This window comes from Mesoplodon mirus (genome assembly GCF_964341445.2).
Source record: "Mesoplodon mirus genome assembly, chromosome: 15".
NCBI classification, from domain to species: domain Eukaryota; kingdom Metazoa; phylum Chordata; class Mammalia; order Artiodactyla; family Ziphiidae; genus Mesoplodon; species Mesoplodon mirus.
The window spans coordinates 52,888,268-52,915,548 of NC_138991.1; the positions used below are offsets into that span (position 1 = coordinate 52,888,268).

A 27,281-nucleotide genomic window follows, 5' to 3' on the forward strand; every position below is an offset into this window, starting at 1 on the left:
AGGAAGATAAGGCACACTTGAGCTGGATGCAGATGTGTAACATGGATTCTACAACGATGAATCGATGAAGGAAAGGTGGGAAATACACCGTACAATGTAATGACCCTGCTTTAAAACAGAAGGAAATCCTGCCATTTGTAACAAAATGGATGAACCTGGAGGACATTATGCTGAGTGAAATTAGCCAGAGAGAGAGGGGAAAATCCTGCAGGATCCCATTTACATGAGAATCTAAAATAGTCAAACTCAGAGAATCAGAGAGTAGAATGGTGGTTGCCAGGGTCTGGGGGGAGGGGGAAATGGGGAATTTCTTATTTATTTATTTATTTGTGGCTTTTCCTTGTGTCTGTTCACAACTATCTAACCACTCAGACTTAAAACTTTTTTTTTTGAATAGACAACACATGCAAATAGTAAATAAAATAGTATATAAGGGTATTTTAGAACTTTTCCTTTCAACCCCATTCCTCACCCTCTGGTTCCCCTCCTTAGAGAAACCATGGTCACCCGTTCCTTATGTAGCCTTCCAGCAATATTTTATACATATAGAGGCAAATATATGTATATTTGTATACATACATATGTATTCCTTTAAAGGGCAGTGTGCCATAATTATTGAGCCAGTCTCCCACTGATGGATATTTAGGTTGTTTCCAGTCTTTTTTGCCCTTTAAAATCAAGGCTGTAGCAGATCACATTCTTTTTTTTTTTTTTTTTTTTCCGTTACGCGGTCCTCTCACTGTTGTGGCCTCTCCCGTTGCGGAGCACAGGCTCCAGACGTGCAGGCTCAGCGGCCATGGCTCACGGGTCCAGCCGCTCCGCGGCATGTGGGATCTTCCCGGACCGGGGCATTAACCCGTGTCCCCTGCATCGGCAGGCGGACTCTCAGCCACTGCGCCACCAGGGAAGCCCCAGATCACATTCTTGATGGACCAGGTCTTTCTCTAGGATACATGTTCAGAAAGTCATGACATTGCACTACAACCTGGTAAAGAAAGTATGGTTATCCGTTGTTTTATAGATGGGGAAGAAGAGGCTCAGGGCTTTGGCCTCTTGCTCAAGTCACACAGGCAATGAGGGCAAGGCTGAGGTTCAACCAGGCCTCTGTGACTTAAAGCCTGCATCTCTTCCACCTTCCCCCACTGTTTCTCATTTCTGCCGGAGGACTTGGGAGCTCAGGGCTCCACAGCTGACCATATAAAGTGTTAGGGAAAAAGTGGACTCACTTCCTAATACGGTCACAAGAGGGAAACCCTTGGCCTGCAGCTGGGACCTGCTGTGGCACCGGGCCCTGAGATGCCGGCTGGGACATGGGAGGCGGGGATGTTGAAACCTGAACTTGACCAGCTGGAAAGGGGCTCGTGGGGATGGGGAAGCAGAAACACAGTCAAGTGCTGGTGGGCTGGGTCAGGTGAGACCAACCAAATTGGAGCAATGGAGACTGAGACTCCAGATTCTGAAGCCCAGCTTCTGTGTGGGGTGTGCTACTGCCTTCCTAGTCCTTCCTGTCGGGCCACTGTGCCCTGGAAAGATGTGCTGAACTGGACAGAGATTCAGATCTGTCTGGAAGCATGGATTAAGTGCTTGCTGTGTACATAGCACCAGGAGGTATCCTAGGCAAACAGGAGGAAGGTGATATTTCTCCTTCAGAAGCTGATGATGGAGTTGGGAGAGCCATGCCTTCCTTCCTCCTTCCCTCACTCCCTCCCTTCTTTCTTTTATTCATTGTATTCAACAAATATTTATTGAGTGTCTGCTACGTGCCTGGCCCTGTGCTGGGTGCTAGATATACGGTGGTGTGCAGCTTGCAGTCTAGGAGGGACATTTAGACTGAGCCCTGAAAGAGCAGATGGAAATGGCTCTGGGAAGATCAGGGAGAAGTGTTCCAGGGAGAGAGGACATTCCATGTGAAGTTTCCAAGGTGGCAAGGTTTTCATCATCATGAAACAAAGGGAGCACTGGATGGTAACTAACATTTATTGAGCCCCTATTACCTACCAGGTACTGTGCTAAATGCTTCACGAGGGCTATCTCACAGCAAACCAATGAAGGAGCTCCTATTACACCTGCCCATTTTGCAGATGAGGATAACTGAGGCTCAGAGAGGACAAGAGACTTGCTCAGGGACACACAGCCAAGAAGTAGCAGAATGAGAGCTCCAACAAATCCTTGGTAGTCAATCCTATACTCTTAACCACTGCCCTTTACTGCCTTCAGGTCCCTGGATGGGTGGTTAGTGTTGTAAATGACACATTCTGGAAAGGACATGGCAGTGGCAGTGGGCATGGCCTGAGAGGAGCTGGAGGTGGAGTTGAGGCCTGAAGAGGAGGTAGGACTTGGTTGGCCTTCATTCAAACGATTGATCGTTTGTTGGGCATTTACTCCATGGAGGCCCCAAGCTGGGGACCGGGACGCAGATGAACAAGACACACAGACCCTGACCTGGAATAGCTTTGCCACCTGTTCAACAAATGTCTATTGAGCACCTACTATGTGCGGCCCAGTGCAAGGCCCCGGGTCACAGAGACGAAGGCAGCACTGCCCCTGCTCCAGGGAAGCTTTGTAATTAACTGACCCCTCAGGCATTCATTTAGCAGGCATTTAGTGAGCACCCACTCTATACCTGAGCTGCTTAGCACCTTATCTGTTAAGTCTCAGTGCAGGGAGTACCTCCCCACTGAAGTTTCTCTGAGCACCCGCCATGTGGGTTAGGGCCTTCTCTTCCTTGCTCCCAAAATACACTGGGCTCCATGCTTGTTCTTATGATGTTATTTTTGAACGTCCTTTTGATCTGGGGGCTTTTTGAGGGCAGGAATGATCATTGATTTATTTGTCTCCAGCATCTAACACAGACCTGGTATACAGTAGGTGCTCAATAAGTGGCTGATGGATGTTTAGATAAGCCTTATGTTGACCTCATTCTTGCCCTTTTTGGGGAGTGGTGAGAACCTGGGGGATTACTCCCTCCCTCCCCCACCAGTCCTGTACCTTTTCAGGAACATCATTCTCCCTGCACCCGGGCCCAACTCTCATCATCATTGTCCCTTAGCAAATGGTGCCCTGGAGGGAGGCTCCCACTCTTCAACCAGTTGCCAGCATGACTGAAAGCCCTTTGTGGGCAGGACCTTGTGTGTTTTGTCTTCCAGTATAACCCCAGAGCCTTGCACAGTGTTAGGGCACACACAGAATGAATGAATGAATGAATGAATGAATGAATGAATGAGTAAATGAATGAACAAATGATCTGTTGTTTCTGTAGGACAGGGATAGGTCCACAGCCTTATGGACAGTGTCCACTCCTCAGAGTGGGCCAAGTTGGACCTCAGTGCTGCCAGGGTCTCGCTAGGTGACTTTGGTCAAGTGAAAGTGACTTTGGTCACTGCTCTGAGTGAAACCCAGTGATGGAATATCTGTTCTTCCTCCTTTAGTCACTTCTCGGGGGAGTTGGAGGGAAGACATGCTTCCTGGCCATCAGAGCCTTGGGCAGCACTGATGTTATTGTTTGGAAAAGCAGTTCCTGTGGGACAGGTTGGTGCCTCCCTCCTGGGCTGTGACCTCAGCTCATGGGAAAGGCCAGCGTACAGTAAGAACCAGGACAGCGCCTCCCTCAGGCACAGCACGGCAGGGTGTGCGAGCATCTTCACGCCCCTTCCCTGTTCTGATCATTTTCACACGCTCCGCTGCGCTTGGTAGGGCAGGACAATTTTTTTTTTTTAACATCTTTATTGGAGTATAATTGCTTTACAATGGTGTGTTAGTTTCTGCCTTATAACAAAGTGAGTCAGCTATACATATACATATAGGACAATTTTTTAAGATTAATTAATTTATGTTTTTGGCTGCGCCATGTGGCTTGCGGGATCTTAGTTCCCCGACCAGGGATTGAACCCGGGCTCCGAGCAGTGGAAGCCCCGAGTCCTAACCACTGGACTGCCAGGGAATTCCTGACTTTTTTTTTTAATTGCGATAAAATCCATATCATATGGATTCACCACATTCCTCAGTTTAAAGGAAACAACTCAGTGGCAGTAACACACTCAGTCACAGGGTAGTGCTACTGTCACCACTGTCTGCTTCCAGAACACTTGTATAATCCCCCGAAGAAACCCATTCCAGCTAGCAGTCACTCCAATTCCCCCGTCTCTGCAGTCCCTGGAAACCAGAGATCTGTTTTCTGTCTCTGTGGATTTGCCTGTTCTGGGCATTTCATATAAATGGAACCATGTGATACGTGACCTTCTGTGTCTGACTTCTTTCATTCAATGTAATGTTTCCAAGGTTCATCTGTGTTGTAACGTGTCAGGACCATTCCTATTTAAAGGCAGCTGTGTTCATCACCATTTTACAGACAAGGGAGTGTGTGCTTTGTTCATGGTCGAGAGTATGAGCTCTGGGGTTAGCAGTCGCAATTTTAATTCTGAATTCCCCAGCAGCTGTGTGACCTGGTGACAACCTCACTGAGCCTCAGTTTCCTCATCTGTCAAATGGGCAGCAGGGAAATCATAGTATCCCTGTCACAGGGTGGATGTGAGGATTAAAGAAGAAGATGACTGTGAAGTGCTTAGCTCAGTGGCCGGCGCACAGTAGATGCTCCAGAAGTGGTAGATGTTATTTAAGCCCGCGAGGCTCAGGGAGGTGAAGCAACAGTGGTGAGAGTGGAGCTGGGATCTGAACGCAGAACTTATAAACTATAACACAGGTGCCCTAGCAATCCAGTCTTGCCCCTTGCTCCTCTTCCCCTATATCCAGAGTCAGTGATGCCAAGAGGTTCCCACTAGGACTCTGAGCCTCAGTTTCCCCATCTCTAAAATGAGACTTTGAGGACATCTGTCTAAGGCTGCCACTGTGAGGATGAAGTGAGAAAATGCACACGGTGGTGCTCAGACAATGCAGGCCGTGGTGGGTGTTCTCATGGCTGGACCCCACGGGCTGCTTGTCCAAGCTCTCGTCCCTGCTGGGTTCTGGAAATAAGATGGGTTCTCTGTTTGGCAGACGTACTCGGGCCTCTTCTGCGTGGTGGTGAACCCCTACAAGCAGCTGCCCATCTACTCGGAGAAGATCATCGACATGTACAAGGGCAAGAAGCGGCACGAGATGCCCCCCCACATCTACGCAATCGCTGACACAGCCTACCGGAGCATGCTGCAAGGTGAGCCGCCCATGGGTGCATGGAGCTCCTCCTCCTCCAGGGAGCCCACCAGGGCTGCTTACAGTCACTCCCAGGGCCCCTCCTGTCCTGCCTGACTGAAGTTCTCGCCAAGAATGTGGAGTTTGGCAGGCAGCACTGGGCCTCAGGAGGGCTGTGACTGAAAAAGGGAAAAAGCAAACTGAACATCTGTGTTTGCGGCCCGGGAGGGCAAGGGAGGGCAGATAGCTTGGGCAAATATGGACATGGGCCCGCTCTGGTTTCCGCTCCAGAGCTCGCTGTCCCCCCCGGGCTGCCTGAGGCCCTGGGCAGGCCAGCTGTCTGGAAAATGGTAGGATGCTCTCACCTGGGAAAGGAAGTGGGTCAGGAACAGCTCTGGGGCTGAGCCAACCAGATGTGGATTTGCAACCGGCTGTCACTCACACCCTGCGGGATCCTGTGCAAATGTCTTTTCATCTCCAGCCTCAGTTTCCTCATCTGTGAAAAGAGAGTGATAGGATCCATCTCTCAGCTTGTGGTGAAGATTGTAAAACAGGCTTTTCCTCACTGAAGACCTTTGCATATTACCTCCATGTTTATGTATTATTATTATTACTATCATTAATAGCTTTTACTGAGGTAGAACATACATACAGAAGAATGCAAAAAGTGCACAAATTCAGTGTCCAGCCTAAAATTAATTTTTACTTGTCTACAATTGTATAATCACCACCCAGACCAAGATGGGAAATAGTTCCAGAAAGTTCCCTCATGCCTCTTACCATAAATGGAATACCTCCTCGTATAAATGGATCTGGTCTTGAGATACAGGAGTTCTGCTCTCCTTAGACTTGGGAAAGGGCAACAGAAAAGAGCTTTGGCAGTTTTAAAGCTGTGCACAATTGTTATGTGATTTTTAGGTGTGAATAGTCTAGAGGTTGTAAGCCGGCAACTGGTAGGCTGGATCCAGCCCTCAGATAAGTTTGGTTTGGTCCACATGGAGTTTTATTTTGTTTTTTTTTTTTAACATCTTTATTGGAGTATAATTGCTTTACAAAGTTGTGTTAGTTTCTGCTTTATAACAAAGTGAATCAGTTATACATATGTTCCCATATCTCTTCCCTCTTGCATCTCCCTCCCTCCCACCCTCCCTATCCTACCACTCTAGGTGGTCACAAACCACCGAGCTGATCTCCCAGTGCTATACGGCTGCTTCCCACTAGCTATCTATTTTACGTTTGGTAGTGTATATATGTTCATGCCACTCTCTCACTTTGTCACAGCTTACCCTTCACTCTCCCCATATCCTCAAGTCCATTCTCTAGCAGGTCTGTGTCTTTATTCCCGTCTTACCCCTAGGTTCTTCATGACCTTTTTTTTTTTCTTAGATTCCATATACATGTGTTAGCATACGGTATTTGTTTTTTCTCTTTCTGACTTACTTCACTCTGTATGACAGACTCTAAGTCCATCCACCTCACTACAAATATCTCAATTTTGTTTCTTTTTATGGCTGAGTAATATTCCATTGTATATATGTGCCACATCTTCTTTATCCATTCATGCGATGATGGACACTTAGGTTGCTTCCATGTCCTGGCTGTTGTAAATAGAGCTGCAATGAACATTTTGGTACATGAATCTTTTTGAATTATGGTTTTCTCAGGGTATATGCCCAGTAGTGAGATTGCTGGGTCGTATGGTAATTCTATTTTTAGTTTTTTAAGGAACCTCCATACTGTTCTCCACCACATGGAGTTTTAAGGATACCTAAATTAGTTGCCAACTTTTAAAAATTTGGAGATTGTACATAGAAAACCAGATTTCTAGGTTGTTTTGAAAGTATTGGAACGTCTGGCAACATGTGATCCCACCTGTCAGCTGCCCCTTTAGAGGGAGTATGAGTTCTCCAGTTCCCCAGTTCTCACCTGGCCTGATGCACTTGTTTGTGTTAACTGCCTGGTCCCTGTGTTTGACTTTGCAACCCCTGAAATATCTTCCTCCAGGAATGTTCTGAGTTGGGAATTGAAAGGAGCCCAGTTCTGGAAGCTCCTGAGGGCAGAGATCCAGGTGTGCCTAGGAGATATAACCCCCCAAGGTAGAGGGGCTCAGGTATAAGTTCCCCAAGGGTTACTGACAGGGTTAGCCAAACCCCACAGGTGTGACTCAAGCTGGACCACTCCAGACGAAAGACTACCATTACCTCCAAAGGCTAGAATATGGAGCCTTGCAAAGAGGGTTGTGGAGATAAAATCTCAGGTAGTAAAGTGATGACTCTTGGAGTTAGGTATGTGTTTTTGTAAAAAAAAAATCATTGTGGTCTCCCTTAATGGAAAAGTATAAAATGGTGGTTCACACACCTCTTTGGGAAGCTGAACATCACAAAGTTACAGTGCTTGTATCATTTGGGGTGCTTTTGCTTGTGAGAAACATAGCAACCAATTAAAGTGGCTTAAACAACAGGAATTTATTACCTCACGTTGCAAATAGTCTGAAAGTTGATGATTTCAGGCTTAGCTAATTCAGCACCTCAAAACCAGACTTTTTTGGGATTTTCTTGGCTACCTCCTCATGGTCACAAGATGGCAGCCATAGCTCCAGACATCACATCCTCATGTGATAATATCCGAAAGCGTGAAGTATGTGGAGGATTTGGTTTTTTCCTATGTTTCTTTTTTATCAGAGAGGAAAACCTTTTCCAGAGGCTTCTCAGCAGGCATCGTTTATGCCTGATTGGCTAAAACTTGGTCACATGCCAACCTCTAAACCAATCATTGGCAAAGAGGACTGGAACATTTATGATTGGTTTGGACTATTCCTGGTTCTTTCCTGGAGCTGAGGGAGCTCCCACTAAGCACATTTTATCTGAATACCAGAATGAAAGAAAATTTCGTTAGCAAAGAGGAAGGGGGGAGTGACAGTGAAGCACTGCCATCGTGCTCTTAAAATATATATGTGTAACTTTAAAAAAAACTTGAATCTTATATATTGATTCTAGAAAAAGTAAAACATATATTTAAGCAAAAGAGAATATACCAGCACCCAAAATTCTATCACCCAGAGATCACCACCATTAACATTTTGCTATGAAACCTTCATACACTAACTGAGCTGGATGGCATGAAATGAAGGACGTTTTGACTATCTGAAAATAATTGGTTCCAGAAAAAAATCACTTAAAACAGGCACTGTAGATTAAGGGGGAAGGGGGCTTGACGGGCTTGAAAAATGACACTGCAAATTATGAACACAGGCTTATTTATTTTACATGTAATAGGAATTTGGTGGTAATTTCAACTAGATGCTAATTCTTAGATTGAGTATAAAATTAATTCATTTTTTTGCCTTAACTTTTTTTGGACAGAACCATGTGAGAGCATAAGACAACATTCTTCATGTCATGCTTGATTTCTACAGTGTAGGGTAAGAGGATAATTTTTGCAGACTTATTGGAGAGATTACCACTTTTGCCACGGGCTTTTACTTATTTGGCGTTTAGCACGGTGTCTCAAAGCCCCTGTTATGTTACCTTTCCTGATGACTCTCTGATATTTGGTTGTGAATTGATCTGACTTTCTGCGGCCTTTCAGAGGGCATGGACATGTGACATTGCACCTTCAGGGAAATCAACAGTTTTGCAGAGCTGCCACTTCATTGTGCTTGTATCAAGACAATGGATGTTGACACCCAGTAACTGGCAAGGTGAAGCCTTTGAGTCGGAGGGCAGTAGTGATGCAGACCAGAGAAAGATGTTTCAGTGGGGTCTGATTTCCTAAATAGTCGTCTCATTGGAGAATATTTTTGTGTTGTGATAACTTTCATCTCCCTAGACAACTTCCCATCCATGTGGCAATGTTATACTCTATACCAGGGCCCCTGGGGCTGATAACATTTCATTCCTTTTAGGCTCTATATTTTAACACAGAATTATATAGTGAAATATAAAATTACTTAGAAATTTCAGGGTCTTCCCTGGTGACACAGTGGTTAAGAATCCGCCTGCCAATGCAGGGGACACAGGTTCATTCCCTGGTCCGGGAAGGTCCCACATGCCATGGAGCAACTAAGCCCGTGCACCACAACTACTGAGCCTGTTCTCTAGAGCCTGTGAGCCACTACTGAGCCCACGTGTCACAGCTACTGAAGCCCACGCGCCTAGAGCCCCTGCTCCGCAACAAAGAGAAGCCACCACAATGAGGAGCCCGCGCACTACAATGAAGAGCAGCCCCCGCTTGCCGCAACTAGAGGAAGCCTGCGTGCAGCAACGAAGACCCAATGCAGCCAAAAATAAATAAATTAATTAATTAATTTTAAAAAATAAAATTACTTTGAAATTTCAAACCTCAAGAGAAAATGACAGCCATGAGCGCACAGAACCATAAAAGATAAGCTCTTTTTAGATTAAATGTTAATCAACAGCTGCTACGTATGTATTCCTTTTGGCCTTACCTGGTGCTTCCTGGCAAATTAGTGATGATAGACTCCAATGGAAAAAAATCCCTCCCCCGTCAAGAAAAAATCAAGGAGAAAAATATACGTTTGGGAAAAGTAATTTTTTTTCTCTAGAAAGTGGGAATTTGGTTTTTGTGAAGGAACATGTGGGGCCGGTTTGTGACTCTATTGGTGAATGTTGCTATCCCAGGCTGTACAGTCATTTGGCTTGAATCATGCTGAACTTTCCGTCTTAGAGGGGTCAAGCTAGCAGCTGTGGCTTCCTCCTCAAGTCCTCTGTGGAACAGGATGGAGTGTGAAGAGGTGGGGTTGGGAAGGGGTGGAGAACACGTCCACTGAATACAGAATGAAATGTTTAAAATATGTGACGTAGATGCTTAAGTTCCTGAGGACCGCTAAACTTCATAAAACCCACAAACTCCATCCTTGTCTGCCTGCTCATCACTGAATCTCTGGCATGTTTGCTGGTGCCTGGTGTGGAGTAGCTGCTCCGTTAATATTTGTGATGAATGAAGGAAGAACTCTCAGAGTTGTTTAAAGAAAAGAACCAACGAGGGTCAGGATGGGGGTGGGTGGGTTGTCCAAGAGGGGTGGGGAGTTACAAGCCTTGCTGGCTTACTAAGAGGGGAAAGGGGAGCTGGGGTGGCGTTCTGGCTGAGAATAGTAACAGGGGAGTTGGGAATATGGGAGGGGATTTCTAAGACGTAATTCACTGACTACCCCCTCCCCAAAGGAAGCCAAGCCCCTGGGGAAGAAGAGGATGGGAGAAGTAGGCATTTAAAGATGCAACTTATATATGTGTATGTGTACATGATGTCGTGTTTACTTTTTACATTTCCCAATTTTTTCCTTTTTTTTGGAGAGATGATAGATTCAAATTCAAAAGCTGAAAATTCTCACCTTTCAACCCTTGTGCACTAGATGCCTAATTTGCCTCCCCAGAGAGAACCATGGTTTCTAGTTTATTAGATATTCTCCTAGAGATATTTTCTGCACATGTGTGCAGATACATATCTATTTCCCTCTCCTCGAGATTTTCCCACAAATATTAACATTCCATATGCACCGTTCTATAGGCTGCTAGAGTATTACATGCCTAAAGGGATTCTTTGTTCCTTTTTTCCATTTTTGGTTTTTATTTTTAGTGAAGGTATATGTGAAGATGATTCAGAGTCAATTCCTCAAGGCTTATTAAGGAAAATAGCTCTCCTTTGTTGCTTCTCTAATTTCCCCTTCTCCAGGGGTATCCATTATCAACCCTTTAACTGATTTTTGGATAGTTACCTCTGTAATCACTAAAAAACTTGAGTATATTGCTCATATCTTAATTTTTTCCCTGTTTTAGTCAATAGCCTATTGACTTTTCATCATGGAACATGAGGATTTAGCTCAGTCACCCCTTTGCTTTGCGCCTCCTGTCTCCTCCCAGCACACGTGCATGCGCGCCCTATCTCATAGAATCCCAACATAGTTTTGTATTAACCTTGATGAAAACTATATTCAGAGTTTACATTATTATGACTGTGTAGATGCTATTCACAGCTGAGCTCTGCACTGTCTTGTGATTGCTTTTTTTTGATTGTGTGTCTCACAACAGTGAGAAGCCCGCGAACCGCAAAAAAAAAAAAAAAAAAAAAAAAAGCCAATGTGATTCTTGATCCTTTGTGTATGACCAGTTTTTTCTCCTTCTCTGGAAGCTTTTTTTTTTTTTCTGACTCTGCTTTATCCCCCTGTTTATGATGGTGGAATCTGGCATGTGTCTGTTTTCACCCATTGTGCTGGAGACTGAGTGGACCCTCATAATCTATAAACTCATGTCCTTAAATTCTGGGAAATTTTTGTGAATTATGTCCTTAATAATTTATTTCTCTTTGTATTCTCTCTCCTGTTTTTTTCTAGATGTTTTCTTATTTCCATAATGGAATTCCTAGATTGTTTTTATGATTTTCATCTTTCTCGTCTCATTTATTTTCTGGGCAGTTACCTCAACTTTATCTTATGAACCTTCCATTGAGTTTTCAATTACTGCTTTCATTAAAAAAAAAAAATTCCAAGAGCTTTGTTTTGTTTCCTGAATGTTTCTTTCTTATAACATTCTTTTCCATGTATGTCCCTTTTCTTGGAGGGTACTTTTCCACAGGTAGGTCTCTGTTTCCTCCAAGAGGCATATTTTCTTTTTTATTTGTTTTAATTTATGTTTGTCTTATTAGTGGCTTTCTTCAGATGCCCGGTGAATTATTGGCTGTCCATTCATCTGGGATGCTTTAATGCATGGGCACCAAAATGTTGATGGCAGCTCTGTGCTTGCAGGAGGAGCTTGCTGATGATGAGCTTGGCTATGGGCTGGTGAAGCTGGGCTGCTCCATCTGGGCACTTTTGCTATATCTTTCAGTCTTTTTTCTTGGGCTGATGAGATTCTTCAGAGAAGACTTGTGCAATCTTCTGCCTGGAGGGAAAATATCTGTCTACCACCATTTTGAGGGTCTAGTTGAGAAGAGGCTGAGGGTTTCAAACTGTGGGATCAAACTTGCGTGTTATCCTCCTGCTGTCAGTATGGTCCCTGGTTTCCCCCAAGACAGAGACCCTCTATTTCTTCCTCTCCAGAGTATAAATCTGCCCCTCTTCTATGGGTTGTGGGAAGGGCAGTCACTTGGCTGCAGGGGTGTAGAAGGTATCTGGAGTGTCTAGCAGCTTCTCAAACAAACATTCAATCAGTCCTTGTGGGTTTTTTTTCCCCCTACCCACTTCCCGAGGCCTGGGGGCTGCCAGTTACTGAGGTTTGGGGCTGGAGGCAGGGGGCTCTGCTTCTCCACTTTCCCCACCGCCAGCTTAGACTTCTCTCCTGGGGCTGTCATCACTCATCCTGTTTGCTGGCTTCCCAGGTTGTGCTGCTGTTCTCTCCTCTTCTGTTCATTTGAACGGCTTCATGTGTTTTTGAAAAACCCCTTTACTGTCACTTTAGTAAGGTTTGGGGAGGAAGAAGCACTAAATACCCGTGTTCAACCCACTATCTTTTTTTTTTTTAGCATCTTTATTGGAGTATAATTGCTTTACAATGGTGTGTTAATTTCTGCTGTATCACAGAGTGAATCAGCTATACATATACATATATCCCCATATCTCTTCCCTCTTGCGTCTCTCTCCCTCCCACCCTCCCTACCCCACTCCTCTAGGTGGTCACAAAGCACCGAACTGATCTTCCTGTGCTATGTGGCTGCTTCCCACTAGCTATCAGTTTTACATTTGGTAGTGTATATATGTCCATGCCACTCTCTCACTTCACCCCAGCTTACCCTTCCCCCTCCCCGTGTCCTCAAGTCTATTCTCTATGTCTGCATCTTTATTCCTGTCCTGCCCCTAGGTTCTTCAGAGCCACTTTTTTTAGATTCCATATATATGTGTTAGCATACAGTATTTGTTTTTCTCTTTCTGACTTACTTCACTCTGTATGACAGACTCTAGGTCGATCCACTTCACTACAAATAACTCAATTTCATTTTTTTTAATGGCTGAGTAATATTCCATTGTATATAAGTGCCACATCTTCTTTATCCATTCATCTGTCGATGGACACTTAGGTTGTTCCCATGTCCTGGCTATTGTAAATAGAGCTGCAATGAACATTGTGGTACATGACTCTTTTTGAATGATGATTTTCTCAGGGTATATTCTCAGTACTGGGATTGCTGGGTCATAAGGTAGTTCTATTTTTAGTTTTTTAAGGAACCTCCATACTGTTCTCCATAGTGGCTGTATCAATTTACATTCCCAGCAACAGTGCAGGAGGGTTCCCTTTACTCCACACCCTCTCCAGCATTTATTGTTTGTAGATTTTGTGATGATGGCCATTCTGGCCGGTGTGAGATGATACCTCATTGTAGTTTTGATTTGCTTTTCTCTAATGATTAGTGATGGTTTGCATCCTTTCTTGTGTTTGTTGGCAATCTGTATATCTTCTTTGGAGAAATGTCTATTTAGGTCTTTTGCCCATTTTTGGATTGGATTGTTTGTTTTTTTGATATTGAGCTGCATGAGCTGCTTGTATATTTTGGAGATTAATCCTTTGTCAGTTGCTTCGTTTACAAATATTTTCTCCCATTCTGAGGGTTGTCTTTTCGTCTTGTTTATGGTTTCCTTTGCTGTACAAGAGCTTTTAAGTTTCATTAGGTCCCATTTGTTTATTTTTGTCTTTATTTCCATTTCTCTAGGAGGTGGGTCAAAAAGGATCTTGCTGTGATTTATGTCATAGAGTGTTCTGCCTATGTTTTCCTCTAAGAGTTTTATAGTGTCTGGCCTTACATTTAGGTTTTTAATCCATTTTTGGTTTATTTTTGTATATGGTGTTAGGGAGTGTACTAATTTCATTCTTTTACATGTAGCTGTCCAGTTTTCCCAGCACCACTTATTGAAGAGGCTGTCTTTTCTCCATTGTATATTCTTGCCTCCTTTATCAAAGGTAAGGTGACCATATGTGTGTGGGTTTATCTCTGGGCTTTCTATCCTGTTCCATTGATCTGTATTTCTGTTTTTGTGCCAGTACCATACTGTCTTGATTACTGTAGCCTTGTAATATAGTCTGAAGTCCAGGAGCCTGATTCCTCCAGCTCCATTTTTCTTTCTCAAGATTGCTTTGGCTATTCAGGGTCTTTTGTGTTTCCATACAAATTGTGTGATTTTTTGTTCTAGTTCTGTGAAAAATGCCAGTGGTATTTTGATAGGGATTGCATTGAATCTGTAGATTGCTTTGGGTAGTATAGTCATTTTCACAATTCAACCCACTATCTTTTTTTTTTTTTTTTTTTTTTTTGTCTGTACACGGGCCTCTCACTGTTGTGACCTCTCCTGTTGTGGAGCATAGGCTCCGGACATGCAGGCTCAGTGACCATGGCTCACGGGCCCAGCCACTCTGTGGCATGTGGGATCTTCCTGGACCGGGGCACGAACCTGTGTCCCCTGCATCGGCAGGCGGACTCTCAACCACTGCGCCACCAGGGAAGCCCCAACCCAGTATCTTTTGATAGAAATTCTCTCACTCCTTCTTTTCCAAAGAAGCAATAATGGTGATAGTGGATTTTTATTGTGTGCTTCCTATATGCACAGGGCTTTCCAGGAATAATCTCCATTCATCCTTCCCACAAACCCACAAGGGAGACAGGATCAGATTAGAACCTTTAAATTAAGCCCTGAAACTATTACGGTGCCCACACATGTAATCCAGAATAAAAAGAACAGTAAACTATAAAGTAATGAAAGCCAACAAAGTTTTAAGTTTTCCCATGACATTTACTATGATAGTTTTTAAGATGTAGCAAATATTGACTCCTTTGAAATGTTCTTTATTTTTACCTCCTTCCCTTCCTTTGCTTGTGGACCTATGTTTACATGACTGGTCAGATAATCCAACCCTGGAGGCAGGTGCTATTTTTAGCCCCATTTTATTGTTGGGGAAACTGAGGCTCAGGGAGGTGAAGAACTTGACACATGAGTATCAGAGTGGATTTGAACTTGGTTTATCAGACTGCAAAGCCCAGGGCTTTCTGGACAAGTGGGTGATGCTGAGCTGCTGCACAGGCCGCTCCTGCCCCATAGAAGGCTGTTTGCTCCTGCAGGGCTGTCTCCTTACATCTCAGGGGGTTAGTGTTGAGGGCCCAGCACTTGGGAAGCTGACGTTAGTGACTTCAGCAAATTAGCATGATGAGTGTGGGGAAAGCATCACCAAAGCTTTCCCTACAAAATCCACTTTGGATCTCCCACCGCCCCTCTGTGGGTCCCTGGGGTGAGGGATGGTGTGAAAGGCAGATGAGATTTCATTCTGCAGACGAGAGGAACCATCAGGATCTGTCACTGGAAGTGTTGTGTCCTCACCTAATTAGCACCAAATGGCCACTCTCAGGGGATTAAAAAAAAAAACAACAGCTACAGAACTTTATCAGCCCAGGCTCTTGGCTGAACCCTCTTCAGGCTGCGGAGAAGTCTGTGGGAGTGGAGTGATCCAAACTCCACTCTCTGCTTTGCAAGTTCCCACACTCAGTCTGACCCCTCTGACCATGGCCGGCAGGCACTGGGGGGCTGGCTCGTGCTCCCCCAACCCCCAAGAGGCTCCCTTGTAAGCTCAGCAGAGACAGGAAGGGCAGCGATGCGCATTGGGCTCACTGCCCCATAGATTCTGCCTCCCTTGGCCCTTGCCGGTCCCCTGCAGGACAGCCTCCCCATTTGACAGACTGAAGAAACTGAGGCTCAGAGCACTGAGTGGCTTGGCCCCCGAGCTGAGTGTCAAACCTGACAACGTCACCTTTGGCCACCCTGGAAACATTCTCTGAGGCAGTATGGTAGATAGTGTAGTGCTGTTACCCCCATTTAACAGATGAGGAAACTGAGGCCCCAAAAGGCTAAGGGACTGGCTTAGGCCTTATAATTAGAAAAGGTTGAACTTGGCCTGATACCCTGTCCTCCTGGGACAGAATCACTGCCGTCTGTAATCACTTCACTGGCTCCCTGTTGTAGAAGACAGAGAGGATGGAGTGGTAATGATAAAAGAGCTAATAGTAATAGCACTTATTATGCTTTTGAATGGCCTTGGGTATTTTTAAGCTCTTTGTGTGTCCAGTCTCATTTCATTTTCACATCCTTGGAATGTGTGGGTTTTTGTCCCTTCCTGGTGAGGAAACTGATGCTCTGAGTTGCCTAAGAGGTGGAGCCGAGAAGTAATTCTAAGTCATTTTGCTCTTGAGACTGTGTTCCTGTGACACATCCCCAGGGAGGGGACCGATTGCATGCTTCTCTGCCTCTTGGAGTCTTTGCTGCAGCTCTCTGCTCAGCATCTGGCCTGGCGGTGTGAAGGACGCTGGCAGCTCCATCTGTCTGGCCCCATCTGGTTGGCCCTCTGAGTTATCATGAGAAGGTCACGTTCTTTGGCAGGAAATGAGGAAGAAGGGTCATCTGATTCTGATGAGCATTTTACGGACTGCCCATGGTGTCTCACACAGATGGGAAAGAGCTAAGGAGAATTAATTTTTTAAAATAAGCAGTAAATATTGAGTTGGAGAAGCAGATATGCTTAAGGGAGTGGATTTGGGAAGTTCTGGCTGACACTTGGTGATGGTGTGTTCCTCTTGGACTATGCATGCTCCAGCCTCCCGGCTCTGTGGCCTCCCAGCCTCAGAGAGAATCTAGCTCCCTGTTCCCTTTTTTGTCCAAAAGTATTGATTGAGGCCTCACTGTGGGGAGGCTCGTGGTGGGGGACACAGTCTACTGAGGGGTGCAGATGTTAATCAAATCCAACCACAAGTACATGTGTTGTCGGGGAGGTCAATGGAGCTGTGAGGTGGACGCTGGGACCTGTCCCAGGCTGGGAGGGCAGAGGAGGCCTCCTTACGAGGTGACATGTGGGCCTAAGGGAGCTGATGGGATACACGAGGCTGTGGGGCTGGAGCAGAGAGGAGGACACAGAAAGTGGAGGTGGGAGCTGCAGCCCAGGAGGGCACCGGGAGGATATCGGTCTTCGGGTACCCACACCCCCTTAGCTGGCCAGTTCCGCTATTAAAGATGCCAGAGCTTCATGTGGGTCTGGAAGAGTCCTGCTGGGGTCCAGCACAAACTCTCAGAGTACCTCTGCCCACCCAGAATCTCTTCCTCCCCACGTTGCTGTGGGGAGGAGGGTAGAGAGAGGAAAGCCTAGACTTACAGGGCAGAGGTTTAGGGAGTCGCTTTTGAGCGGGTTCAAATCCCAGCTCTGCCAAGGCGCCCACTTCTCTGTGCCTCAGTTTCCTCATTTGTCCCATGAGGAGATACCTATCCCGGTGGTTTTGAGGGTTGATTTGGACAGTGCCTGGGGAGTACAGCACCAGGCAGGCAAGTGCAGGGCCTGAGCTGTCACCTGGCTGGGCCCAGGGTGGAGGCCCAGCACTGACCTTGGGTCTGGAACCCTCAGCATCCACCTTTGTGGGTGGCATTAGGGAGGGAGCCACCTTTCTGCACTTGGTGGAGGCCAGGTCCTTCCCTGGTCGGGGGGAGCGGTGACCCTGCGGGGACCTGGGCTTGGCCACCTCCCACTCCATGGGTCCCACAGCAGCCTGGCGCGGGAGGGAGGAAGGAAAGCCGCCAGCCCGGGCTGCTCTCAGGCCCAGCTCGGTTTTCTCCTTTTATGGTCAGCCTGCAGGCCTCTGGCTTCCCAGCCAGAAACCACGAGCTGGTGTCGGGATCAGGCCGAAATAGCTGGTCTGTGGGGAGCTGGACGTCTCCTGGGAGACTCAGGCCTGGTGCAGGGAAGACAACAGGAGCCCTTTCTGTCCTTGGAAAGCTCCCCCACGCACCTGCTCATCCAAGGCTAGACCCCCAGGCCCTGGAGAAGGAGGGAAGACAGGTGCATTTGGGGCTGGGGTGTGAGGTGAGGCAGACCCCAGGGCTCCGGGCCGGCAGCTCAGCCAGGCGCAGGCGGTGCTGGGATGCGGGCTCCAGCCCTGCCATCTCTGCTCTTGCGCTGTGCTCTTTCCCATCTCTGACTTCCCGTGGCCCAGGCCCTCTGCTTGGGATGCTCAGCCTCCTTGGTGCCTTTCCCCCTGAGGATTCCTACACATCCTTCTCTGTGTGGCTCAGCTGTCCCCTCAGCTGCTAAGAGGTCCTGTCTGTCTCTCGGGGAGCATTAAAACAGCCTTTCTGTAGCACTGCTGGCATATACCCATTGTGGCATTTGCCCACATCTTGCAGTCCGTTCTTTGCCCATCTGACCCCCACACTGGATCATAAGCCTCTCAAAAGCAAAGACTGAGTAGGTCTTAGTAAACTTTGTGTTTCCATTGCCTGACGCATAGTAGGGGCCCTGGACTTGTTTGCTGAGTGAATATGTGAATAAAGGAAGAAGCGCTGACTGTGGCTTCAATCTGAATTGCCTTTCTGAGAGAGAGAGAGAGAGAGAGAGAGATTGAGAGAGAGAAAAAATGATTGGCTGAGACTGATTCAAATCAACAAGCATTTCCTGAGTACCTACTATGTGTCAAACATGGTCCCTGCCCCCCTGGATCAGGCACAGCCCTTGGCCCTCGGGAACACATGGGCCAGTAGGAGAAGCATTAAAACAGTTTTGTCAAGTAAGCAAATAAATAAATAAAAAGTTTCAGGTGATTAAATTATAAAGTTATTTTTCCCCCCTAAGGAGAAGATAAAACAGGATGATGGGATCAAGAGAAACTGAGGGAGTGGCTCTGGATGCATGGTGGTCAGAGGTGGCTCCATCTGAGGATGTGATATTTGAACTTGGACATGAAAGGTGAGAAGGAGCTGGCCACATCAAGAACCAGGGAAGAGCTTTAGAGGAAGAAGGAGGAGGCAGTGCAAAGGCCCTGAGGCAGGAATGGGCATGATGAGCTAGGGAAGTGCCAAGAAGGCCGGTGTGGCTGGGATGTAAGTGGGGGAGGGAAGTAACCAGATGAGGTTGAGAAGAAGCAGTAGCCTCCCCATAGAGTATTACAAGCCCATTTAATATCAGCAACAAAGACTGTATGACATGGTCAACGCTTATAGTCAAATGTTAAATGAAAAGGACTAGAAAAGCACGCCATCGAATGGCATCAATTGTGTAAATCACTCTAAACCGCTATAAAAAATAATGAAAAGGAGATATATCCAAATATTAACCATCACAGGGTAGGGGGATTTTGTCTTTGCCAAACTTTCTGCAGTTGTTGTGTACTAATTTTTTAATCCAAATAAAAAATTAATAACTTATTTAAGAAAAAAAGCAGTTTTGTAACTGTTGAAAAATGAATAGATCTGTATGATGTTCAAGGAATCAGGTCTCTTGATTTAGAGGTGGTGTAAAAGTAACATTGTTTTTTAAAAAACTTTTATTGTGGTGTAATTTATATACCATAAATCAACCCATTTTGAGTATGCAATTCACCAGTTATTGGTGAATTTACAAGGTTATGCAGCCATCACCACAATCTAAGTTTATCTTTCTATCATCCCAGAAAGACATCTTGTGCTCACTTGTGGCCTCTTATAGTGACTCCCCCATTCCCACTCCCAGTTCTACCCCATTACTATCTACTTTCTGTCTCCATAGATTTGCCTCTTCTGGATATTTCGTATAAATGGAGTGAATGATACGACATGTGGTATTTTGTGACTGACTCCTTTTACCTAATAGCATAATGTCTTCAAGGTTCCTCCATGTTGTAGCCTGTATCAGTGCTTCATTCCTTTTTATGGCTGAGCAATACTCTATTGTATAGATAGACCACATTTTGTTTATCCATTTACCAGTTGGACATTTGTATTGTTTCTACTCTTTGGTAAAGTAGCATAATTTTTACTAACATGAAAAAGAAATATTCTGCCTGTCATATTAAGGGAAAATGGTCCATTACCATTCCAAATAATCCTTTTCTCCTAAAAAGTATTGAGGTGAAACAATGATCATGGTGAGGTTAAGTGCTACCATGGTGGGAATCTTTGGACTATGGGAGCCAGGGTCACCACTAGAACAGGTGGTACCTTTATAGAATTAGAAAAAGGTATCCTTTTCTCAAGGCATCTTTCTTCCATCTGCTGAAAGATGGTTGTAATAAATATACAAATCTACAGTGACCAGTGTGAATGGTTCTCCCTTAGAGTAATGCAGTGTACAACTCATACCACTGTCCATGGCAGCCCTGGGGGGGATGTAGAGTAGAAAGGCCCCCAACTTAGCTCTAGGGAGGTATGGAGTCAGAGAAAGTATCATAGAGGAGGTGAGTCTCAGGGTGACCTTTCAAGAATGGATTTGGGTATATACCCCAAAGAATTGAAAACAGGTGCTCAAAAACTTGTACTTGAATGTTAATAGCAGTACTGTTCACAATAGCCAAAAGCTAGGAAAAACCCAAACATCCATCAACGGATGAGTGGAACCATAAATGTGGTCTATCTATACATTGGAGTACTATTCAGCTGTAAAAAAGAATGAAGTTCTGATACATGTTACAACAGGGGTGAACGTCAAAAACATCATGCTAAGTGAAAGAAGCCAGACACAAAAGGCCACATATTGTACAATTGTATTTGTGTGAAATGTCCACAATAGGCAAATCCATAGAGGCAGACAGCGGATTCGTGGTTGCCAGGGGTTATGGGGAGTGGGGGATGGAGACTGACTGTTTAAGGGATATGAGGTTTTATTTGGGACTGATAAAAATGTTTTGGAACTAGACAGAAGTGTGAGTTGCACGACATTGTGAATGTACTACATGCCACTGAATTGTTCACTTTTACATGGTTAAATTTATGTTGTGTGAATTTCACCTAAAAGGGAAAAAAAAGAGAAAAAGAGAATGGATTAGGTGAGTAGAAAAGTGATGAAGATGGTGCTCTGGGCAGAAGAAACAGTGTGTGCAAAGCTTGAGAGGGAAACTGCTTTGCACATTCAGAGAACTCCACTCTCTCATGTCAGACACGATCTCAAGCTCAGGGAAGGAATCAGCTAGGAAGCCCGGGGAAGTTGGTCTCCTGGGCTCCGCATGGGTCAGCAAGCAGCACCCACACTGAGCCCTCCTGCCCATAACCAACCAGGGCACAGTTAGCTTCCCACGCTTGGAGCCGGTGTGTTTCCGATGGGAATGTCCCAGGCCAGAGGTCCCCTGGCAACGCCCGGCATGGATCCGCCCCGGCAGCTGCCCAGCCTTTCCCTGGAGCCCACTCCCTCTCCTGGGGACCTGGGAGGAGAGGCCTCAGGACGGGCATCTGACCGTATAAATCTCTCGTCCTCTGGGTGTAGGTTTCCCAAGGCTGCTGGGAAAGACTGCCTGTCTCCCTGTAGCAGACGGATGGAGATAGCACGTCCGTCTGTCCATCTCAAAATCACTCCTTAAAAAAGTGCAGGCTCTGGGCCAGCCCCAGAGGGTTCTCTCTCTGCTTGGGTGCTGATCACAGGGTGCTGGTTCCTCCATGTCTTGCCTTTCTGCCCCTTCCTGAATCCGTTTTGAACTGGTTTCCTAGTTTGCTCTGGTCCTCAGCAGACTTCTCCCTCCAGGTGGAAGTTGGGGGCACAGGCATCCATATTCCCTCGATTCCAGTCCAAGGAGCTGGCGGTTGTACCAGCACAGGGTACCTCCCCCCACACATTTCTTGTGATGCTGACCTCTGTCTCTCTCCAGAGTGTACTGGGGAGATGAAAGTTTTACTGTTTTTATCTTGGAAGGAAATGCCACCAGCGCATGGTTGTGGGTTATCTGAGGGAGACAAAACAAAGCCGTGGCCTGGAAGCAAGGCCTCTGGGATCGCGCGCCTCAGTTTGAGTCCCCGCCTGCCACTTCCTAGCTGTGTGACTGTGTTCATTATCTAGGGCTGCTGTACAAATGGCTGCAAACTTGGTGGCTTAAAACAACAAGAATTTGTTCTCTCATAGTTCTGGATGCCAGAGGTCTGAAATCAAGGTGTCATCAGGGTTGGTTCCTTCCAGAGGCTCTGAGGGAGAATCCAGTCCAGGCCCTTCTCCTCTTCTGGCTTCAGGCGGCCTCTAGGTCCTCGGCGTCCTCAGCCTGTAGCTGCATCCCTCCAACCTGCCTCCTCCTTCACGTGGCTTCTCCCTCTGCCTCTAATTCCCCTCTCCTTTCTCTTATAAATAAGGACACTGGTCATTGATTTAGGTCCCATCCTAAATCCAAGATGATCTCATCTGGAGATCCTTAATTAATTACATCTGTAAGACCCCTATTCTAGATAAGGTCACCTTCTGAGTTTCCAAGTGGATATTTCTTTGGGGGCCACAGGTCATCCCACTGCAGTGACCTCGGGCAAGTCGCCTCACTCCACTGTACTGTCCTCATCTGTAAAGTGGCCGTGGTGCCAGTGCCCAGCTCAGGGGCTGCTGTGAGGGTGGAACGGGTCACCTTGCACAGAAGGAGCTCGGGGGTGCCTGCGGCACAGTGCATACTCTGGAGGTGGGCGCTGCTGGGGACGCTGCAGGCAGGCAGCTGTTTCTTTCCTCTCTTTCCTAAGTTTCATGGTCATAATGGGCTCCTTGAGAGCAATAAAGACTATTTTTACATTACCCATTTTTGGTGAGATGAGGGAACGGTCATACATACTCATAGCACAAACACGAGCGGGACAGAGGAGATGGAGTTGAAGGGAGGTCTCCCTCCTGTGCTGCTTCTCAGTCCCTCAGACCCTCTTCTCAGGGACAACCATCGCTGGCTGTGTCGAGTAGCTTCACAATATATCCAACATACACAAGTATTTGAAGATGTGTGTGTGAATGTACACCTTAGGTATGTATATGTGTGTGTGTGAAAATATATCCCTCTTTTTAAAACATAAAAGGTGTAATGCTATGTCACCTAGCCTTTTATTTTTTAACTTACTATGTCTTGGAGATTGTTCTGCATCAGTCCATGACAATCTGCCTGTTTCTTTTCAGTGGCTGCCCAATGTGCCACTGTGTGGCCCTACCAGATTTTTTTTTCTTATGTCTTCTATTTCTTTCTTTCTTCCTTCCTTCCTTCCTTCCTTTCTTTCTCTCTCTCTCTCTCTCTCTCTCTCTCTCTTTCTTTCTTTCTTTCTTTCTGGCTGTGTTGGGTCTTCGTTGCTGCACACGGACTTTCTCTAGTTGCGGCGAGAGGGGGCTACTCTTCGTTGCGGTGTGCGGGCTTTTCATTGCGGTGGCTTCTCTTGTTGCAGAGCACGGGCTCTAGGCATGAGGGCTTCAGTAGCTGTGGCACGTGGGCTCAGTAGTTGTGGCTCGCGGGCTGTAGAGCGCGGGCTCAGTAGCTGTGGCGCCCAGGCTTAGTTGCTCCGCGGCATGTGGGATCTTCCTGGACCAGGGCTCCAACCCGTGTCCCCTGCATTGGCAGGCAGATTCTTAACCACTGCACCACCAGGGAAGTCCCCAGATTTTTCTTTAAGTTAATTTTTAGTTTATATTGGAGTACAGTTGATTTACAAAGTTGTGTTAGTTTCAGGTGTACAGCAAAGTGATTCAATTATACATATGTATATATCCATTCGTTTTCAGATTCTTTTCCCATTTAGGTTATTACAGAGTATTGAATAGAGGTCCCTGTGCTGTACAGTAGGTCCTTGTTGATTATCTATTTTATATATAGTAGTGTGTATATGTTAATCCCAGTCTCCCAATTTATGCCCCCCACCCATGCCCTACCAGATTTTAAATACCAAAATGTATTTCGCTAGTCTGCAGTTGATAGACTGGTTGAATGGTTTCTTTCCGGTCTTTTGCTTTTGCTGATATTCTTGCAGTGACCATCTTAAACATCTGTCCTTGGGCACACGTGTGGGAGTTTCCGATGTGGCTATTTCTTGAGGTTTGTGGAGCAGCCCACAAGTCGTAGCAGGAGGCAAGGATGTAGGCCTGATCGGAATCAGCACAGCTGAGCCAGAAGACGGGACTTTGTGGTGACGGAGAGTCCTGCTGCCAAAGGAGGGGCTGCCTCTTTCCTGTGGCCCTTCTCCCTGTGAGGGCTGCCCCTGGCCCTCAGCTCAGAGGTCAGACTTGCCTGAGGGGAGCCTCCCCAGACCCCCTGAACATGGCCCCTGTGGGCAGCTGTGGCCCTTGCTACCAGCTCAAGGTGGAAAAAGTGAGAGTGAGAAAGAGGAATGAAATAGCCTTTTGGCTCTTCTGCCTTTTGCCCTGAGGATTTGGTTCAGCCAGGCCACCAGAATGTCCATCTGTTATCTGAGGGGATAGAGAGAAGGTTGTTTGGAGACGGGCATAGGGTCCATGGAGCTTGCACAGTCATCTCATTCATCTGACCCTGGAGCGGACCAGATCTTCTTTATGTGATGTAAATCTGCCTCCCTCTCCCAGATATGGTCATGACTATCCTCTCTGGTCCCCAGTGATGCATAGGCATGGGCTATTCCAGTCCCACCCATCCTCCCATCCTTCCTTCCATCCATCCATCCATCCATCCATCCATCCATCCATCCATCCATCCATCCATCTTCCCATCCATCCATCTAACAAATATAATTGAGCACCTGCTATATGCCAGGTACTTGAGATACAGTGTTAAACAAAACAGACAAGCCCCCCTCTTCCCCAGTAAAGCTTGCTTTCCAGCATAGGGAGATAGACAAACACAAGAGGTCATTGCAGATGGCTCTAAGTGATGTGAAGGAAATAAACAAGTTAATTGCCTGAGTGCCCGGAGGCAACTGCCTGCATCCCTGTGGACAGAGACTTAGAAAAGGTCTCTCCGGGAGTGGAAGCCCTCAAGATGATGGGAAGGCATCACCCATGGCAAAAATCGGGGAGAGAGTGTTCCAGGCAGAGGCCCTGGAAGGGAAGAGTGTGTGCTCTGTGAGGGGCAGGTGGCTGTTTAGGAGCTGAGTAAGGGTAAGGAGAGAAAGGTGCCAGTGAGGCAGCTGGGTGGGGACACATCAGGCCAGACTTCGTAGGCCATGGTGGGGAGACTGGGGGCCACTGGGACTAGCCAGCTGGTTTTGACCAGGCCGTGGCTGATCTGACTCTTTTAAGATTTTTCTACTATAATGCAGTAGCACCTCACACCTGTCAGGATGGCTGTTTTCAAGTATCAGAAAGTAGTTAAGTGTTGATGTGGATGTGGAGAAACTGGAATGTTGGTGCACTGCTGGTGGGAAAGTAAACTGGTGCAACCACTATGGAAAACAGTATGGCGACTCCTTGAAAAGTTCAACAGCATTGGCACATAATCCAGCAATTCTGCTTCTGAGCATGTACCCCAAAGATGTGAAAGCAGGGACACCAACAGATGTTTGTACACCCATGGTCATAACAACAGTACTCACAGTAGCCAAGAGATGGAAGCAACCCAGGTGTCCATCAACAGAGGAGTAGATCGACAAAATGAGGTGTATCCATACAGTGGACATCTTGACACAGGCTGCAACATGGATGGACCTTGAGGAAGCTATGCTAAATGAAATAAGCCACACAGAAAGACAAATTCTGTGCGATTCCACTTACATGAGACACTTAGAGTAGTCAAAAATCGTAAAGACAGAAAGTAGAATGGTGGTGCCCCGGGCTGGAGGGAGGAGGGACTGAGGAGTTATTATTTAATGGGTATGGAGTTCGTTTGGGAAAATGAAGAAGATGGATGGTGGTGATGGTTGCACAGCAGTGTGAACGTGCTGCGTGCTGCTGAACTGGACACTGTAAGATGGTCTCAGTGGTAAATTTTATGTATGTTTCACCAAAATTTTAAAAATTTATAAGAGAAAAAAGAAGACCCCTCTGGCTGCCCTGTGAGAACGGCAGGGGCGTGGGCAGAGGCAGGGAGATGGGAGGAGAGGATCTGGGCCTGAAGTGATGGTTCTCAGACCAGGTGTGGCAGCGGTGATGGGATGGATCTACGCTGATTCACGGGAAGCAGATCCTTCCATCCCCGAGGCCACTTCCTGCCCCGGTTTCCTTCTTGTCACCTTAGACCTTAGGTGGTAAGGCTGCTTCTCTGGCCTGGGAAGGAGGCCTCACTCCTTCCCTTGACTGGTCCCTGCTGGTCCCTCCAAGCTGCCTTGTCTCCCAACGCCTTCCCTAATCCAGCAGGAGCCTGGGCCCCTAGGGACCCCCGTTCCATTTCCTGTGCCCTGTCCTGTATTTGGAACAGCAGAAAGTGCCCAGACTCTGACGCATGATGCTTCAACCCCCAGGTCGGTCCCTGAAGTGGCTGTGTGACTTTGGGTTACCTGACCTCAGTTTCCTTAAACTTAAAAGGGTCAGGGTCAAAGAGCATACAGGGAAAGTGCCAGAAAAGTGTATCTGGCCCGTAATAGGTGTTCAATAAATAGTAGGTGTTGGGTTCAAATCCTACCTCATCCACTTACTAGCTGTGTAACTGTGGGCAAGTTTTAAAATTTCTCTGTGCCTCAGTTTATTCATCTGTAAAATGGGGATAAAATTAGTCTGTTTCATAGGATGTATGGGGGTTGAATGAGTTAATACAGGCAAATGCTTGAAATAATGCATGACACAGGAGGTGCTAAGTAGTAGATACTATTATGTGGTATTTTCAGGGTCTAGCATGGGGACAAATACCTGGTAGATGCCCTAAAAGCATTTGTTGAATGAATGAGTGAGTGACTCAGTTTCTTGTGTGTATATTGAACTTCCCCATCAAGAAACTCATGTCTTCCAGGTTTGGGGTTGGCTTTTTTCAGTGCTCACAAAGCTACACTTTCTCTGTGTCTGTGTCAGGGACTTAGGGCTCAGGGGCTGGGGATCCAGAAACTGAGGGAAGCGGGGTCCAGAACTGGATACTTCTGCCTATGAGCGGTTCATGGTTCTGTGGGGGCAGAGACACAAACAAAGAGAAAAAAATCCAGCTTCGGACAGGGCGCTTGGACAGCACAGGGGCTGTGGCGGTAGAGACATCTGTCTTGGGGATGGGCAGGAGCCAGTGACAGCTCCAGGATCTCTGTCTGGGGGGTCTTAGAGGCAGCAGTCAGGTGATTTGATGGAGGCTGGGGGCTTTTCTTAGGGCTTCTTCTCTCCAACAAGGTTGACTATTTGTGATAGCTTAGGAGCGTTGACGGAGATTTACAGCCAAGCCTCCCCCTGGCTCCATCACTGTGTGGAAGGCTTCTTAGAAGAGGTGTCATCTTTGAGACTGAGGGAAATGGCCAGGAAAGGAGAAGAGAAAGGCCTGCTAGGCAGCCAGAATAGCCTGAACAAAGGCACAGAGTGCGTTGGGGGTTGTTCTGGGTGGGGTTGCTGGGGAATTAA

The 27,281-nt window shown here is 46.5% G+C and overlaps 1 protein-coding gene across 2 annotated transcripts in view; it reads left to right on the plus strand.

Annotated features, from left to right (window-relative positions):
* Positions 1-27,281, plus strand: part of MYH11 (myosin heavy chain 11) — a 125,518-nt gene that overhangs the window by 19,389 nt on the left and 78,848 nt on the right. For both annotated transcript variants that reach the window (XM_082644054.1, XM_082644055.1), the window contains exon 3: positions 4,993-5,149. In XM_082644054.1, the coding sequence (XP_082500180.1) occupies positions 4,993-5,149 (157 nt within the window). The remainder of the gene's footprint in view (positions 1-4,992; positions 5,150-27,281) is intronic.